The sequence below is a fragment of the Bubalus bubalis genome, chromosome 7 (genome assembly GCF_019923935.1).
Source record: "Bubalus bubalis isolate 160015118507 breed Murrah chromosome 7, NDDB_SH_1, whole genome shotgun sequence".
NCBI lineage: Eukaryota > Metazoa > Chordata > Mammalia > Artiodactyla > Bovidae > Bubalus > Bubalus bubalis.
Genome location: NC_059163.1, coordinates 17,997,407 through 18,016,143, shown reverse-complemented (window position 1 = coordinate 18,016,143; position 18,737 = coordinate 17,997,407). Strand labels below are relative to the sequence as shown.

Sequence of the window (18,737 nt, the reverse complement as noted above, 5' to 3'; positions counted from 1 at the left end):
GCTTTGAAATATTACTCTTGTGAACATGTAATGACAGATGCATACAAACTGAGAGATAACATTACTTAAAACATAACTTTTCATTAAAAAAAAAAAACAAACTATGTAGGTATCTTGTTTGCTAAAGACAGCTATACTTTGTGTCTCTTCATTCATTTACTTACTTCGGAGGTAAGGTTTCAATATCTCTTATTTCTCTGGTTGCTGTCATTGTAAATCCATCAATCACATAGAAATGCTCTTTACCAAAGAGGAGTAGCCCCTCACTGGTATCAAGGCCCTGGACTCGAGCACAGCGGTACATGTGCTGGATCTATTAAGAAAACCAGAAACATTCATTAGTATAGTTTTTAAAAAATCAACTAATTTATTTAAAAAAAAATACAAAGGAAGCAAAATGTTTTTAAACATGGATTTAATGGGCAAACAAAATTTTACCAAGATGTTACTGTGTGATGGCACCCCCTGAGCTAAGCATATTAATCTGAGTGCAAACATAATAAACAGAAGAGCTAAGATTGCAGTCTTGAGTTGCAGTTTGACTTCAGTAAAAGGAAACAACCTTCTATTCACATCCATCCACTCAATCCACTTATCCCAGTATTCACTGAGTACTAACTCTGCCAGACACATGTGTACAAGGTTCCAGAGTCAGTGAACAAGTTAGAAGAGGAGGGAGATAGACAGAAACTTTGCAGGAAGGGGAACTGAGGCACACATGTGGGGAGCTTCTGACTGAGCCCTTGGCCAGGCAGGACGCACAGAGTGGGAAAGGCATGCAGAGCCTGATGTGCCCGAGTTGACATTCTAGTTTTGTCATTTAACTAGAGATTTGGTCAGATTTCTTCATGTCTCTGGGCTTCTGTATCTTCAAGTAAATTTCAAATATACTTCAGTGGCGGGTTGTAAGAGTGAGAGAATATATAGAATCATGTTAGCAACTGCTGGCTGTCTTCTCTTCCACACAGCTTACTTTCCTCTTCTTCCAAAACAGCCTCTGGAATTTGTCTCTGTTCGCTCCCCACTGGATTCCGCCTGCCTGGCAGACTGTGGTGCCATTGTAAAAAGCCAAACTTGGCAGAAGCTGTATTTTCCTCATAGAAGGACGGACTTGCTAAAGCCCTCAATGTTACCATTGTTTTCTTTCCAACAGGCAGGATCTAGTTCTTAGCAAAAATTCCTTCTTGCTTATTCTTAGTTTAACATGAGTCAAGGAAAAAAAATCAGCAACTGAATCAGAGTCAAACAACTGTCAAATGAATGTCAGTCTGAATGCACTTCCTGCACTATTCAAGCTTAAGGCAATTAGAGCAAAGGCTGTGCTCACAAGATCAGAAGCTTAAAGCATGACAGTATCAGAAAATAAATTTTCTAAAATAGACAAATAGAAGTTTCAACACCACATGTGAACTACAATAAAAATTTAGAATGTTACAGTGAAAAAACTTCACATACTTCTAAAATAATTCTATTTTAAGTAAAATAGACACAGAGAAAATGTTATTTCCTAAGTGCATACCTTAAAGAATTTTCAAATGCTTAAAATATGATGCAACCAGCATCCAGAACAAGAAACAGAACATTCCGAAGCTCCCAGACACTTATCATGTGCTTCCTTCCTTCAGACCTACTGTACTTTTATAGTTACAATTTTTGTACTGTTTTCATTCAAGGCTATATATTTGAACAGAATCTGAAAAAAATTAAGCTCTAATTTCTAATTACTATTTCTTAGTGAGTAATATTTCAAGGGTTATACCACAATCTACTATAACAGACAAACACAACCTTTAAAGACATGATACTACACGTTCAATTCCTTCATTCTTTTATCCCTTTATTCATTCAACCAGACACTCCTTCATTCAAGGTTTACAGAGGGTGTATCAGGTGATTAAGAGCTGTGCAAGGCACTGGGGTAGAAATAAGAAAACACTGACTGCCTACAAAGAGCTCACTATCTAGGGGAAGAAACAGTCACAGGAACAAAGAATCATAACTCAGTAAATGAGTGACAGACAAAAAAGAAAGTGAAAGTATTAGTCGCTCAGTCATGTCTGACTCTTTGTGACCCATGGACTACAGCCCTCCAGGCTCCTCTGTCCATGGAATTCTCCAGGCAAGAATACTGGAGTGGGTTGCCAATCCCTTCTCCAGGGAGTGATAGATATAGGGTTTTTATAGTTACAACTTTTTTCCCCCTCTTTTTATGTTTTCATTCAAGATTAATCAGGCTACATATATTTGAACAGAATTTTAAAAATTAAGGTCTAAAAGAGTGAAAGAGGAGGAGCCAAGATGGCGGAGGAGTAGGACGGGGAGAACACTTTCTCCCCTACAAGTTCATCAAAAGAGCATTTAAACATCGAGTAAATTCCACAAAACAACTTCTGAATGCCGGCAGAGGACATCAGGCACCCAGAAAAGCAGCCCAACTCTTCGAAAGGAGATAACCGAGTGGCGGGGAGGCGATAAGTCGCAGCATTGGCACCCGCCAAACACCTCATCACCTGAGCTGCTCGGATCTGGGAAGAACACAAAACGCAGGCCCAACCGAGTCTGCGCCTCTGAGGACTACCCGAGTGCCTGAACCTGAGCGGCTTGGACCTGGGAGCTCAGCCCAGGGCCGGCCTCTGATTGTTCCCGGCGGAACAACCTAGAGCCCAAGCAGTGTGGGCAGAGAGGCTACACGCGCCGTGAGCAGGGGCAGACCCAGTGTGGCTGAGGCACTGCGAGCGCACGCCAGTGTTATCTGTTTGCAGCATCCCTCCCTCCCTCCCCACAGCGCGGCTGAACAAGTGAGCCTAAATTAAAAAAAAAAAAAAATAGTGTCCTCAACCATCCCCTTTGTGTCAGGGCGGGAACCAGACACTGAAGAGACCAGCAAACAGAAGAAGCTATAACAGAGGGAAACGCCTTGGAAGCTACAGGCCATAGATTAAAACCCTGTGGTTACTACGGATTACATAGGAAGGGGCCTAAAAGAGTGAAAGACATAGGGCTTTATAAAAGCTTAGAGGAGGGTATTTACATCTGGGCTGGCAAAACCCTGAAGGAAAAGTTCCTATGTATTGAGTACTAAAGACTCCAGATAAATGAAGCTGTATCAAATGTGGGTTACAGGGATACAGGTTATGCGAGTGACAGGGGCATTTATGCAGAGAATGCAATGAGTAAAGTGCAAATTAAAGAACCAACATCATGGATGGAGTGAACTGCAAGGTACAAAGTGCTACAGGGGCTCAGGCTACACGGCAGAGTCAGTAAACTAAGCCTAGAGGGGTCGCAGGTTATAAGAGGTTGAGAGCGACATAGGAAGGCCAAGTAGTCTTCTGTGAGTGAAGCTGAGTGTAGGGGTGAAATATGAGGCTGGGGGTGATGGGCTCAAGGCTTGGGGATGATGGGTTAGTTGAAGCTGCTCAAGTGGTTAGTGCAATTACAGAGGGGTAGGGAAAAATACAGGACCAAATTGCTGAATGGGTTGTGTACATGGGATTGAAATAGAATTAAGGGGAGAGCTGCAGTCTGGTAAAGGGTATACAGAAGAAGACAGGGAACTAGGTGTCAATGTTAATCCTGTATCTGATGCCACTTCATGCTGGTCGGTGTCCGGAGAGGTGAGAAAGTCCTGCAGATGAAGAGTGCTAAACCCAGAAGGGGGCTTAATACTGATTTCACTGCAGAGGCTGCAATATGTCTCTTTGGCTGCCAGATAAATACCCTTCAGCTGTCTTGTAAAAGGGAAACAAACCACTCAGTGCAACCCCTCCTGTCCAGAAGCCCAGCACCTTTTCGCCCTCCTCCAACAGGCGCAGCAGGGTGGCGTTGTCTGTTTTCTCCTCCTCTTCTATCGAGCTGCCCTCGGCTGTCTGGTCCTGTAGCTGCTCCTGTGTCTCCTCATCGCCTCCGTCTGGTGCTGACCGAGACCGTTTGAGAGGTGGCTTGACCAGTCCTGCAGGACAAGAGCCAAGGGGGCCATGTGGTCTCATGGGGGCCACTGGGGAGTGGTTTAGTCTCAAGGAGTCCTTCCTGTACAATTTGAGAGAATTCAGGAAGGCATGCACACACTTCAGTGGCCAGTAGCACAGGCTCTAGGGACTTCCCTGGTGGTCCAGTGGTTAAGAATCTGCCTTCAAATGCAGAGGACATGGGTTCGATCCCCTGGGCAGGGAACTAAGATCCTAAATGCTGGGTAACTAATACCAGAGTAACTAATACCATGAGCTGCAATTAGAGAGCCCATGTACTGCAGCTACTGAGCCCAACTGCTCTAGAGCCCATGAGCTACAACTAGAGAAACTCTCTGCAACAAACAGCCTGTGTGTTGCAATGAAAACCCAGTGCTGACCAAAAAATCACCACCACGACCACAAAAAACTCCAAAACCAAAACAAATAAAAATTACCAATCACTGCCCGCCTCCCCCCGCCAAAAAAAAAAAAAAAAAAAAAAAAACAACCCCAAAAAACCACCCCACTCAGCACAGATCTGGTATTAAACAGTTGTATGACCTGGGAGTATTATCTGCCCTCTCTGAATCTCAAAGGGTTCTCATTTATAAAAAACGACAAAAATATCATCTCTATTGGATACCTGGAGGACTGTTGGAGAACTAAATGAGGTAATTCCGATCAAGTGCTTAGGATCGTACATGATAAATAGTAAAGTCTCAGCAAGTGTCAGATGTCGATGATGATAAACAGAGAGATTAGCAGAGTGAATGGTAACAGGGGTGATGCTAACGCGTGGGTTCTACTGAGGGGATACCATCAATAAATGGTCAGTCATTATCAGAAACAAGAATAAGGATGGCAAGTTATAAACATGATTATAAGAGATCCCACCTACATGGAGGGCCCATGAGGGCTATTTTAAGACTCACGTTATAAGTGGCAGTATGGTCATTCAGACATGAATGAATCTGTTTAACTCAACAGATCATAAAGAGTAAGAACACAATTCTTTTTGATATAGAGCTGGATACTTTAATTTGCCCAATAAGTTAACATTTTACTGCCTACATTTTGATAATTTTATTGATAATCACAGGAGGTGAAATTAAAATCTGAGGATGAAGGTAACCACTGATATCCCAAAGTATAGGAAACAAACAGGCTCTAGGACTCTATCTCTAAATCTCACATTTAATATTCTTTAGTTTGTTTCCTCAAAAGTAATGTCACATCTATCTACTATAGTTGCTCTAAGAATTTTGGAAAAACATATCTGCTAGAATCCTACCCTTTGAACCCAAGTTATCAGAGGTTCTGGTTTGTCTTGGGAAGAACCTTATTTTCACATAGCAAAGACTACAATAAATAAGCTGGAGAAGGAAATGGCAACCCACTCCAGTATTCTTGCCTGGAGAATCCCATGGACAGAGGAGCCTGGCAACTATAGTCCATGGGGTTGCAAAGAGTCGGACACGACTGAAGTGACTTAGCATGCACACACAATAAATAAGCAAGAAAGAGCAAGTCTTGCTGAGGACATCCAGCAGGGGAGAAACTGCCAGCTGCTTTATTTATAGTTTGATGAATCAAAACCTCCAATTCCATATCTATCATAACATCTAGCACATCACAGTGATGACACCAATATTTGTGGTTTTAGTTTAATTAGGAATTAGGAAAACTGAGGCTAAGAAAGCTAAATGCCAATGACCCAAACACATCACCACAAACTCTGTGAATTATATACCTTGGTTATAGCCATTAAACACAGCTTTGAACTGATATCAATGACTTTGCTGATGCAGTGTCAAGAAATAAGAAGGCTAAAAACTCTGTTTAACTACTAAAAATTTCAAGGATTCTACAAAAATATTAGGTCACTTATGAAATATTTAGTAATTCATAGTCATCATGAGAGAAAACAGGTATGATAGGAGAAGCTGACCACAACTATAGATAAATGCTTTACGTTGACATGGCCATATACTATTAGATTTTTATCAATGAGATCTGCAAATAAGTTTTAACTTACACTTTTAATTCACATTCCAGGGCTTTATCTATAGACTATACCAAGACTTTACAATTTATGATTATTTCAGAGGCTTAAAAAATAACAATGGATTGATTTTACTTTTTCAACATCAACTGAGTCCCCACTGTGTGCTACACATGCGCCAAAATCTATAAAGGGATGAGAGAAATAATCTCTGCCTCTGAGAAACTGATACTTTAGGAAAACATAAAATCACTGAAATTGCTGTAAAAGATATGACTACAGCGCCACTGGAGCCCGGGGAGCTGAACGAGAAGGCTTCAGGAGGACAGTTGGATCAGTATCTTAGGACAAAACTGGGAAGGTCCAGCTCACAGAGAAGCTGTAGAGGAGGGCAGAGGGCACACATATACAGATGTCCAGAATCAAAAAGCCCATGTCCATTTTAGTCCAATCCTTGATCATATGCAGGTCTTACTAGGCTCACAAAGTATAGATTTGCAATAATATGTTTTAGCTCATAGGAGAAAAGATCATTATTTCTTACTGTTGGCAAACATGCACTAATGACACATTTAATGGTTGTTTTAATCTTATAAATATTCACTTAGTTATTAGGGCCTTAACTTAAAATATCAGGTACCACAGACAATTCTGCCAGATACAGTGAAAAAAAAAAAAAAAAATCAAGCCAATGGGTATATGACATTCATCTATAGGCTATAAAGAAGAGCCAGTCTCTTTAGTTTTGATATAGAAATCCATCTTTAAGAAGGTTGATATACTAAAATATGCATAGATACTTTTAATAAGTTTGGCCCTACTGTTTATAATATATAAATAGTCACTCAGTCATATCCAACCCTTTGTGACCCCATGGACTATAACCTGACAGGCTTCTCTGTCCATGGAATTCTCCAGGCAAGAATACTGGAGTGGGTAGCCATGTTCTTCTCCAGGAGGGTCTTCCTACTGTTTATAATTGCTAATATTTTTCATAGGAATTGAAGTAGAAGGAATGCTCCCAAGTGTTTTTAATTAAAGTCAGAGAGGAAGGCTGCTGACCTTTGACTTTAGCAATCGTGTCTTCACCATGTTCTGGCTCTTGCTGAGCAGCTTCTCCTTCGGAGCTCTCTACGATGGCATCCTGCACAATGGCTGGGTTGCCGGAGGCTAGTCGCATGTAGTATTCTTTACTGTCATAACTTATGGCTCTTCTGTATCGAGCAGGCTTCTATGGAACAGCAAAAGGAAAGTGCTCAGCTAATTCATCTTCAAGAATTAATAGACTGTACATAGTAAAAGCACAGACTTTTGGGTTAGGTTTCTCTCTTTTTAAATTGTACTGACTTTTAGAAGACATACATAAAACAACAATATTAGCAGTTTTGTCCTTTCCGAAAAAAGAAATACATCATCTTTTGTCAAATGTTTCCTGTTAGTAGAGCACAGTCTTCCTGATGCAGCAGTACAGTAGAGAGAACACCCAGTGTCAGAAAGCATCATGTTGTAAGGGGATGTCTAATTTGTGGAGAGCCTGGAATTTTGTTTCTGCCCCAAGTAAACAGCTTAGGCCTGAAGGGCCATCCCTTTGGTAGAAACTATCTGTGTGTGTACTGCAGATACTTGGAGATAGAAACTCAGAACTGCCCTTTTCCTCCTGGTATTCCCATGTCTCACCATAACACTGGGAATGGCCCAACCCTTCAGAGTTCTGACCCCACATGGAATGCACTGGCTTCAGGCCAGATGACACCATCTGGTTCACCTGCCACTCCAGCTTCTGTCTCCAATTTGCTGAAACAACCCTGTTGTTTGTTGTGTAAAAGAATATGATCCAGAAACTTAACAAATAAATGAGTGTATCAAGAACATACATAAGTCCATTTTGAAGAAGAAATTAATTACCCAGAAACATCAGAAGAGATTTAACTTTTTGGTGTTTAATACAGAACATTTTCTTTTCAGAATAATTAATATTTATCTTAAAAAACAGGTTGTCCAGTTGACCCAAACTTTTTTTCTTAAAACAACAGACAATGAGAAATTAAGGTTTAAAATTTCCTATAAAAATGTAAGACCAAAGGGAAAAGTTTATATGTTCCTTGACCAGAATGACCCAGACTTTGAATTAAAAATTAAGTAAAAGATAAGAGTTTGAAACACGCTTAAAGACCTTCTCTTTCTAAACTTACTTTCCTTCCCCATTAAAATCTAACTGAAAATATTCTATCAGCCTAACTCTCCATCAAATAGTTAATATGTTATTATCTACAAAAATACTTATTTTAAGTAAAACTCTTTTAAAAATGATTTTGAAGTAAAATGGAAAAAAAGTGTCCAACTGGATGAAATATTTAGACTAAAATACTGAACCAATTTTGAGGTGAAAAGATACCTAACTCAAGCCACCGCTACCCTTAACTTCAGGTGTAGACTTAGAATGAAGAGAGCTGCAAGGTAACTGATGAATGATATGCAGCAAATGAAAACTGGACTATGTAACACGGAAGTACTGAAATGCTGTAAAATAATATTACAGTTATGGAAGGATGAATCTGATGAATTAATAAGAATATTGTAGTATTTTTTGAAATGAAAGCAGGGTAGTTAATTTTGTATTATAACAATTCTCTACACAAGATTTAACAATTACCTTCAACTCAAAATTGTTCATTTTTAAAAAGATGAAAGCATAGTTAGTGATGGGCAAGACAATGAATTAACAAATGTGGGACAACATCTTGGATACTGACTTCATATCTGATTCGGAACTAAAAGGATTCTCCCCCAAATATTTTGAGGTAAATTTCTGTGTTGTAAAGTTCTGCATTTTTTTTTACTGCTTATGTATTGAATCTTACCGCAAAAAGAAAACAATTATATAAATTTAAATTAAAATAAAATTGTATTTAAAAGTGATCATACACTTAGTTTCCATTTAGTTCCTTCTGATTGAAAAAGTAATTTTAAAAGAGAATACACTTGAAGTCTCAAAATATATATTGTTTAGTATCTAGAAGAATTAAATGAGAAGCTGAAAACAAACTTGGTGGTGTCTGGCTGCCCATTACTAACATGCCTTGGGACTTGTTAGTTTATGTGTGAAGCGGTACACTTTTCACGGTGAGAGCGATGGGTATTCAGCCTGTTAGTGAGCTGCATAGGGATCCTAGAAAGCTAATCAGAACAAAGCAAGAGAGATAAGAACATCTCTTAGTAGGAATGAAATTCACTTTTTTCAACTCCACGGAACTTACAGAAACAGCAAATTGAGAGTTATCCCTTTAGGTTAGTCTAGTCTACCATGCACTAATATAAAATAAAACAAAACCAAAACAAAGAAATTAAAATAAAAAAACTGTAAGTATTTTGCATTCTTTTATGGTATTTTGTGGTTTACCTTTTGAGGAATGATATCATCAGGTGTCTCAGGCTGTTTACTTGGGATCTCAGACTGAAAATAGGGTATTAAGTATAGACACATCAGAAAAAAATAACAAAGAGCAACACAAAAATAAAATACTCTTGAGGATTGTATGAAATATGGAAGATGCACTCACACAAAATTAATATGATATCCTAAGCTGCTTGAAATAATCACTTAGCATCTTGTGATTATTTTCTCAATTATCAAAAGTAGTTTTAAAGTAAAACATAACTGCTAAAATTCTCAAGGTTACTGAACAAGACAGACTTCAAAGTCACACAGACAAAACCTGAGCACAGGCTGCCAGTGTCTTGGACAATTTATAGACAACTCTTTATATGGCTTCAAAGGAAAAACAGAGAAAATTGGATAATGGAACCTAGTTCTAGCTATTATTAATATCTTCAACCTAACTTTTACTGTGCTTATCTCTCGATCTGTTTTGCAACAGAAGCAACTGGTTTGAACTATTATCTACAATATCCAAAACCACAGAAATCACTAAGTGCTTGTTAGTGAAAAAACATCTTCCCCTAAAAGCCAGAGGACCTTCTTCCTTTGCTGCCTTCATAGCTGAGATCCCAGAGAGGCTGAAAGTGGAAGCAAGCTTGGATTATCAGCCTCCAAACCGAAAGTTTCTCTAAACATTACTTTTTAAACAATAAGGTAGTTGCTTTATATTTTATTCTCAGAATGAAACTGAGTAACAAGAAGGCAGGATCTGTTGAGCTGCAGCACGTGGCCTGTGCACGTACACATACAAACGGATAGCTACAGACAATAACACATCCAAGCAACCTTCCAGTTCTTCTTTTCACAGTTTGTATTTGGAGATGACTTCCAGTACCTGGCCTTACAGTAAATATGAGCAGGCAAAATGCTTTCATAAATGTTTGCTTCCCCTGGCAAAACAAACGCGGAACTACTGGGCATACTTTCAAGTATTTAATATGGTTTAATAAACATCTCTCCTTAACAGCGAACTTTTAAAAGCATACCTTACGTTGACAGATAATCTTTAAAACACACATCCATGTTCCCAATCGTGGTAAAGGTTTGGGTTACATGAGTATTACTACACATTTGTTGAGACTCACAGAATGGTGCACTTAGGATGTATATGTAAAATTCATGTCAATAAAAAAAGAATTCTGAACAAATACTGAACTCCATTGCTATACATGTGGAAGTGTTTAGGGGTGAAAGGTACTGATTTCTCCAACTCATTTTGAAATTAATTAAAAAATAAAACAAGACAGACCACTGGACAGATGTGTGATAAACCAATATAGCAAAATGGACCAACTGCTATTGTCAAACCCAATTCTGATGTCCACTATATATCCCCAACTAGAATGTGGGCAGGGTCTGACATGTACACAATAGTATGTTCCCTGGAGCATATGACGGAGGGCTGGTTTAATACACATTTGCTCACTGAGCCACTAACTGAGGTTCTTATTTTACTAAAAGGTACAGTGTTCAACATCAAAGGTATATGTATACTAATAATTTTAGTATATCATAGTTCTATTTAATTTAAAAAATTATAAATTATTATTATAACTATGTTTATACAGAAATTAAAATTTTTCAATGTCAGAATTTCTAGTAAATAATTTTATAGTTCCTTTACTTCTAAGTTTTCTCTGTTATTGGCAATGGAATTTCCTGAGCTGCTTAGTTAATACATAGCATATAAAAATATATGCAGGGGAAGCCACAGGAGACTCACTTAATTACAAGAAAAGGAACTTAGGTGAGTTGTTTACCCTTCTGCCCTGAGCAGCTCAACATTAAAGGGAAACAGTGAGGGTTTTATCCCAATAATATTTGCAAAGAACAGTAAATTTGTTTGAGACTATTATTCTGTGAAAATAAGGGGCTTATAGAATTAAAACCTGGTTTTAGTACTTAAATATAATTTTCAAGTGGCAAAGTTTGGAATTTTATTCTCCTTCCTCAGGATTCTGAGCAGCTAGCTGCTTAAAAACCACCAGGTTTTGTATTTGCATCATTTCCCAGGCTCACATCTTAGTATTTATAAATAATATTACCACTTAAAATACAGAATTATAGTACAACTCAGTATAGCTATTTTAGATTTGAAATCGACCCTCCAAGAAAAGTCCCTGTGCAAAGGGACTTTTAAGTGCAATTAGAAAATTTTGCACACGTACATAACTTTTCTCAGGACAAAATTATTTTTTGTTCTCATTAAAATAATTTTAGTTAATAAAAATTCAAAGCTTTTAATCCTGTGGCAAATGAAACACTAAAATATTCTCTTCATTCTACAAACATCTAACTTAAAAATAAAGTTCAAAACTTACAATAAAAGATAAGCTACTTTTTAACACAGTATGTAGCATTATCCAGGTTTAAGAAATAATGACCAAAGAAATAATCACTTGATTATTTCTAACACATCAAAGATTTTAAAACAAGAAATAACTTTGAAATCATCACTGTATGTTCACCTCAAGCAACAGGACTAAAGAGTTAAATGTTACTTAAACAATGATTCTTCTTAATAAATAAGGTGAAGATCAAATCACTTGTCCTTACTCCAGGCAGAACCTATTGTACCTCTCAAGAGGCTTCAAAAGCAATTTTTAGTACCTGTTATACCTGAAATCGGAGAAGGCAATGGCACCCCACTTCAGTAGTCTTGCCTGGAAAATCCCATGGGTGGAGGAGCCTGGTAGGCTGCAGTTCATGGAGTCGCTAAGAGTCAGACATGACTGAGCGACTTCACTTTCACTTTTTACTTTCATGTATTGGAGAAGGAAATGGCAACCCACTCCAGTGTTCCTTGCCTGGAGAATCCCAGGGATAGGGGAGCCTGGTGGGCTGCTGTCTATGGGGTTGCACAGAGTTGGACATGACTGAAGCGACTTAGCAGCGGCAGCATACCTGAAATACCTCTTAGGTTGCGAAAAGTACTGCCTATATTTTATAAAGATGGGTACAAGGAGAACGGCGCATTTCCACAAGTGTAAAGGAAAGACGTGACTGGTCTCTGATTCTGGGAGGCAACATTCAAAATGGTTCAGAGTAGAGGAGGATTTACTATGAAACTGACTAAGCTTATACCTCAACAGTCCTCACTTCCCATGGGCTCCTTTCAAAGCCCTGCAAGAGAGGCTCTAGCAATTTTTTATTCATAATGCCATACTCTTTTTATTATAGAGCCTCCCCAAGTTACAGAAACTTTACACCCCATAAAATTTGACTCTAGCCCTTTGTAGTGCAAGAATAATTAGGAAAATTCTCTAAGAATACTGAATGGGAAGCAATGGATAAATTCTAATTTAGGAAGAAAGAGCGCTGACAAGTCCATTCATTGAACACTTACTAAGCTCTATATACGCTTCAGCATTAGAGAGAAAACCCTAGTATATGGGACTTTCCTGGTGGTCCAGTAGTTGGGGTGTAGCCTTTCGGTGCAGGTCCCATCACTAGCTTGGGAGCTAAGATCCCGTATGACTTGTGGCCAAAAAAAAAAAAAAAAAAAAAAGCCTAAACACAACATGTAGGCAATGTTGTAGCAATTTCAACAAAAACTTTAAAAAAATGGTCCACATCAAAAAAATTCTTTGAAAATAAAAAAAGAGAAAAAAAAAATCTAGTATATGGTTTCTCTCTGAAAGAAATTCACTGTCTGTTGATGATGTCTCAAAACCACCAGAGATTGGAATCTTTTTTCAAGACTGACTCAACTCCTGAGGAATTATCAACCTATAGTTATTATATCTTGCTCTGCTACTTAGTATTATATCTTGCCTTGCTACCTAGAAGAGATTCCTTAATTTTCTAGGCTTCTATTTCTCATCTGTGAAATTGGGATAATAACATAACTACACTTCAGAGGGCCCTGGAATTGTAAGTAAATGCTCTGCAGAGCATCAAGCACATTGTGCCTTGTAAGTATCTGTGCACTCTCTCTTTAATATTTATCATTTGTTTATTTATTTACCTGTGCCAAGTATTCGTTGCAGCACGTGGGATCTCTTTTAGTCGTGGCATGCATACTCTCAGTTGTGGCATGTGGGAATCTAGTTCCCTGACCAGGGATCGAACCCTTGCCCCCTGCATTGGGAGTGGAGAGTCTTAGCCACTGGACCACTAGAAGTCCCTGCTCTTTTTTATTTTACAATAGAAGTTAGTGAAATAGCATTTGCTTCTACTTTTTGGAATTTTCCTTGATGTCAATATTGCCAGATGGCATATTCCATAAAAAAGTGGACATTTAATGGTGTTTCAAGTTTACAGATTTTGAACTAGCACCACCAAAATCATTATTCATTTGGAAAATTTCATCATAGCATATTAACCCTGACTTTACATGAACTAAAGCAGCATGAATTCCACAATCTGTAATCATCTCCCCTTCCCACCTGCTTTTTCCTTTTTTGTAAATGTATCTCTAACATTTCTCGACTGCCTTGTATTTTGCAATATGTAACCCAATTGGGGGGGGGGGGGGGGGGCGCGGGCAGGGCAGGGAAAGCTCCATATGGTGCACACTTATTTCTGAGACTGTTTATAGATTTCACAGGCTGATGAACTCCTTTGATAAGGTAAAATGCTAATGGATATTAAGGTTGTAAGTGTGAACTCTGAATAGATTATTATGTTTTTATCTGATATAGAACTTCAAACATACTTTTGTAACTTAAGGTTTTGGGAGGTAAGGAGGGGGCAAGGGATAAATTGAAGACTGGGATTGACATATACACACTACTACATATAAAATAGATAACTGATAAGGACCTGCTGTATAGCAGGTATAGAGTTCCTTGTATAGCACAGGGACTCTACTCAATACTCTGTAATGGCCTGTATGGGAAAAGAATCTAAAAAAGAAGAGATATATTTATAACTAAATCACTTTGTTGTACAGCTGAAACTAACAACATTGTAAATTAACTATACTCTGATAAAAATTTTTGAAAATACTTTTTAAAACAAATGACACTGTTATAAGAAGCAATGGAGTACACACAGTTAAAAAAAAAGAAAACCTATGGTTATGTAACTCAAAAAGTATATATCTCAGTTATATAGTGAATGGTCTTATATTTAAGAGTGCACATTCATCTTCTGTTTTCATATTCTTGAAGGTGAAGGTGAAGTTGCTAAGTCGTGTCTGACTCTTTGCGACCCTGTGGACTATAGCCTACCAGGCTTCTCCATCCATGGGATTCTCCAGGCAAGAATACTGGAGTGGGTTACCATTTCCTTCTCCAGGGGATCTTCCCGACCCAGGGATCGAATCCGGGTCTCCCGCATCGGAGGCAGACGCTTTAACCTCTGAGCCACTAGGTTCAGTTTCTTAATTCATATTCTTAAATGTATTCAATTTGAATGAGTTTCTTAATTCATATTCTTAATTGTGTGTTGACTTCATAAAAATATTTTATCAAATTCTACAGGCTTAAATTCTTAATCAATTATTTACTTGGGAAAAATGGATGAATAATCAGAGATTGTACTGCTAGTCTGCTCTGACAAAAGTATGTGCTATTCGAAGGCTGCAAAAATATGGGTGCATTTTTTTTGCTACAGAGTGCACTAGTATGATAAATTATAGTGCTTTAAGTTAAAATTTACCAAGTATGGCATTTTTGACAGAATGAAATAGCTTTGAGAAAAACAAAACTTTAGGGAGCAATCTTTAAAAAATCGTAAACAACTATGTATTAGCAGGTCTAAGATCTACGATATTCTAAATAGCAACAGGACAAAGTGGAGTCAATTAGCACAAGATAAATGAAGCCAGGGTTTTGACTGAGAAAAAAAGAGGCACTGGAGCAATCCAAGTCGTCTCATGTTACACCATCTTCTCACTAGAAGACACACGCACCAAGTCTTTTTTATTAATCTTGGTTTCTTCCATTGTTGAGAGAATCATGTCTGAGTCAAGAATGTGAAAGTACTTAAACTGTGAAGGGGTTTCTCTTCCTCAATTTGCAGTGACTTTACAGGGGAAGACTGCATTTTCCCAAATGTTAAAAAAAAAAAAGCATGATTCTTAAATCATGATCAGTTTATAGACAACATTTTTCTGGTCAGTGCAAAAATCTGAATGAAGGCTTTAGGAAGGGCAACTTGTCTGAATAAAAAGAAATTTAAGGGCAAATGCTGTCTGTTTTATACTGGTGGAACCTGTGATGAAGCTTCTCAACATAACTGGGATGATCTAGACACTCGGGCTACTATTATTCTTTGGCTGCGCTCTGCATTTCTTCAGAGTACTGCTTAGTGGCTGTGTTATTTTATTTACTTAACAGTCAGATAGTGTTTATTCCGTGCTAGACACTTTTCTGAGTACTTGACTAATTTTAATCACTTAATCCTCCTAATGGCTTCTAAGATGGAGCTGCTATTTTTCTCCATTTTAGGCGTGAAGAAAGCAGAACCTAAAGAGGTTCAAGTGGCTGATACTAGGTTATCAGCTACTGACCGGGCAGCCAGCTCCAGGGTCTCCAACCTAAACTGCTTCACTGTGCGATCTCCCTGCTTATCTTTTCATTCCATCGCCACCATCCTGACAGTGCCAACGTAATACAGTTCATCGAATTTTCTAGATCAGGTATTTTATGTAACTGAATAAGAGAAAATGCTTGCAAAAAAAGAAGGGAAACTTGAGACCGCCATGACAAACGCTGACTTTTGAGCACTCACCGCCACGTTGGTTTCCTGCTCCGTTTCTGGCACGTAAGGGTAATGGTTATAAAACATATCATTTCGCACCATTTTCTTCCTCATTCTGCAGGGCCCCTCTGTCATCTCCAACATCCATTTGTCGAGATGGGAACCAATGGGGGGGCCCCAGAGCCCCCGCTCCCGCAGCAGCTCGTACTCGATCTGGCACCACTCTTCCGTCACGTACTTCAGGGCATTTTGCTGACGCTAAGGGAGTAGGGGTGGAGGGGAGTCCAGGTTGGTTTTCAAGCAAAAGCAGGAGCAACAATTAAAAGTCTATAAACAGCTTAAAATCAAGTTAGTATTTGGTAACAGAACCCAATCCACGCCATTTCAGTCAATATCATAAAAGTAAAATTACACTTATTTATGGCTAAAATAAGCTATTTTGTGAGAAGGTGGGTTTTAGTGATGGCCCAAGGGGATTATTTTAGCGCCAAGTTCCGTGGAAGGTATGTACAGGGCAGCTTGTGTGGTACACTTGACCCGAGTGTAGAAGAAACTTGTAACTCAAGACACAGGGAAGATGGCAATATTATTTATGAAAATACAATGTAATGGCTTGTCCAGTGAGAGATAAAAAAGACATGAATTTAAGGCTGAATCCCCTTCCCCACCCTAGATTGTAAAGCAGTTACCAGAACAAGAATAAAAGAAAATCTACAAAGCCAGGTCAAGAAATATTGCCAACACACTAGATACCTGCTGATCTCCATAACATTTCCAATACTTTTAGGTAGAGAATATGCACATGCAGTTCTGATAGGGAACTTAACATTTATATAAAAAGAAAAGGAAAATCATTTTTACTTGGCCACTGGGAGAGATTCAAATCAACTTACTATAAGGGAAACTTATGACTTGTGGAATAACTTCTTGCTATTGTCAAATACCAAAATGTGTAACATTTCAACAGTAGATGCTTGTGACTAACTTATCTAATGATTCATGAAATATAAGTATATACTTTTAAAGTCTAGTAATAAAGATCTCTTTATATAACTAACCCTAATGGTTATTGAAGAAGTCATCTTGATGTTATATGATATCATAATGGTACTTATGTGTTCCTGACGGGAGGAAATCACCTGTAATAACTAAATATCTAGTATCATGCCCATAAAATATTAGCAGCTTATCATTCAGAAATCCTTAATGCATACAATTTAGCTGCCATGGAAATATTTAGGATACGTTGTTAAGTAATTATGAATTAATCAAGATTTCACTGAAGTTTTTATTGACAAAATTACTAAGAACTTGTAATAATAAAAAAAAAACTTTATGTTTTAATTTTTTAGAATTTTAAGAGACTTCTCAGAGACTTTGATGCACATGCTGATGATCTCTGTATTAAGTCTGAAAAAGGGATCTTCTGACATTTTAATTTTTATTAGGAACAAACACATGAAATATGATGGTCATGAATGTTATTAGGGTTCAGCTGTGCTGATCTCCAGTCTGTCACTTTTTAATGCAGTTTGCCCAAAGGAAGTTCCACTCTTTCTGTCTTAAAACCAGTGGCCAAAGTAGCTGCTGCCAGGAATAACTAAAAACATCACCTTTGATGATGAATGCAGTTCAGCAACTTACTCTTAAAAGCAGGAGGAAGATACCAAGGGAAACAGTCTTTTCTCACTTGAGAAATGCAAAACAAACCATTATTAAGGTTATGACTCTTACCTCCTGGTATTCCTTATATTGTGTGTCTACCAAGTCACGAACAACAGCGATGTGTGTAAACATCCACTGAGAAATCTCCTAATAATGGGTGGGAAAAGAGTCTTAATATTTCATGGATTTTCTGAAAAAGAAAATGTTAACTAGCCTTGAAATAAGGCAGTTAGTTAAAATTCTATTAAAGGCATCACAACAACATCCCAAATATCCCACAAAAAACTGTGAAGGATGAATTATCTGATGAATCTGACGGAGGCTTATGTGATGGACTCAGATCCCAACACCCCAACCCCTACTGCCCCTTCACGGAAGGGCTCACTGCCACAGCTTCTGGGTGTGCTGTCCGCACTTCAGGGATCATCTCAGCTGCAGAGAGCTGCAGTGTACCCCACAATCACTGCCTGATTTGGGGGCAAGCGGGCTGAGCCATTTCAGCTCAGTACAAGTTAACTCCGCCAGGTCACTTTGGTACCAAGGCTCCACTTGGGTCTACCTGGTCTGTCGCCAGACCTGCACTGTACCCTGACATTTCCCCATAAGCAGTCCTGCCTCGTTTTTATCCCTACCACAAATATCAAAGTGAAAGTGAAGTCGCTCAGTTGTGTCCAACTCTTAGCGACCCCATGGACTGCAGCCCACCAGGCTCCTCCGTCCATGGGATTTTCCAGGCAAGAGTACTGGAATGGGGTGCCATCGCCTTCTCCACAAATATCAAGGGCACCCCTAATAAGCAGCTTGCACACTAAACCCTCTCTCAGAATGCGCTTGCTAGGGAGCCCGACCTGACACATGGAATGACTCATACACATGGTTTCTCCCAGATGCTTTTCACTGATGCCACTGAGATTCTGAGATGGCAAAGAGTATGATGAGGAAGAAATTAATGCTGGAGGTGGAGGAGTTAAAAAAAAAATCAAAAATTGGTGTGTATAATAAAATTATTTAAATGTCATTTTGTTATTGATTT

General features: G+C 38.5%; 1 protein-coding gene across 7 annotated transcripts in view; it reads right to left on the bottom strand.

The window, feature by feature from the left end:
* The window catches only part of WDFY3 (WD repeat and FYVE domain containing 3), a 287,453-nt gene that overhangs the window by 50,593 nt on the left and 218,123 nt on the right, over window positions 1-18,737 (bottom strand). For 5 of the 7 annotated variants that reach the window (XM_044945700.1, XM_044945695.1, XM_044945696.1 and 2 more), the window contains 6 exons: window positions 17,774-17,851; window positions 16,070-16,297; window positions 9,353-9,406; window positions 7,015-7,183; window positions 3,789-3,952; window positions 165-313 (listed from right to left, as the gene is read on the bottom strand). In XM_044945700.1, the coding sequence (XP_044801635.1) occupies window positions 165-313; window positions 3,789-3,952; window positions 7,015-7,183; window positions 9,353-9,406; window positions 16,070-16,297; window positions 17,774-17,851 (842 nt within the window). The remainder of the gene's footprint in view (window positions 1-164; window positions 314-3,788; window positions 3,953-7,014; window positions 7,184-9,352; window positions 9,407-16,069; window positions 16,298-17,773; window positions 17,852-18,737) is intronic. The other 2 variants (XM_044945697.1, XM_044945701.1) reach the window with 1 other exon arrangement.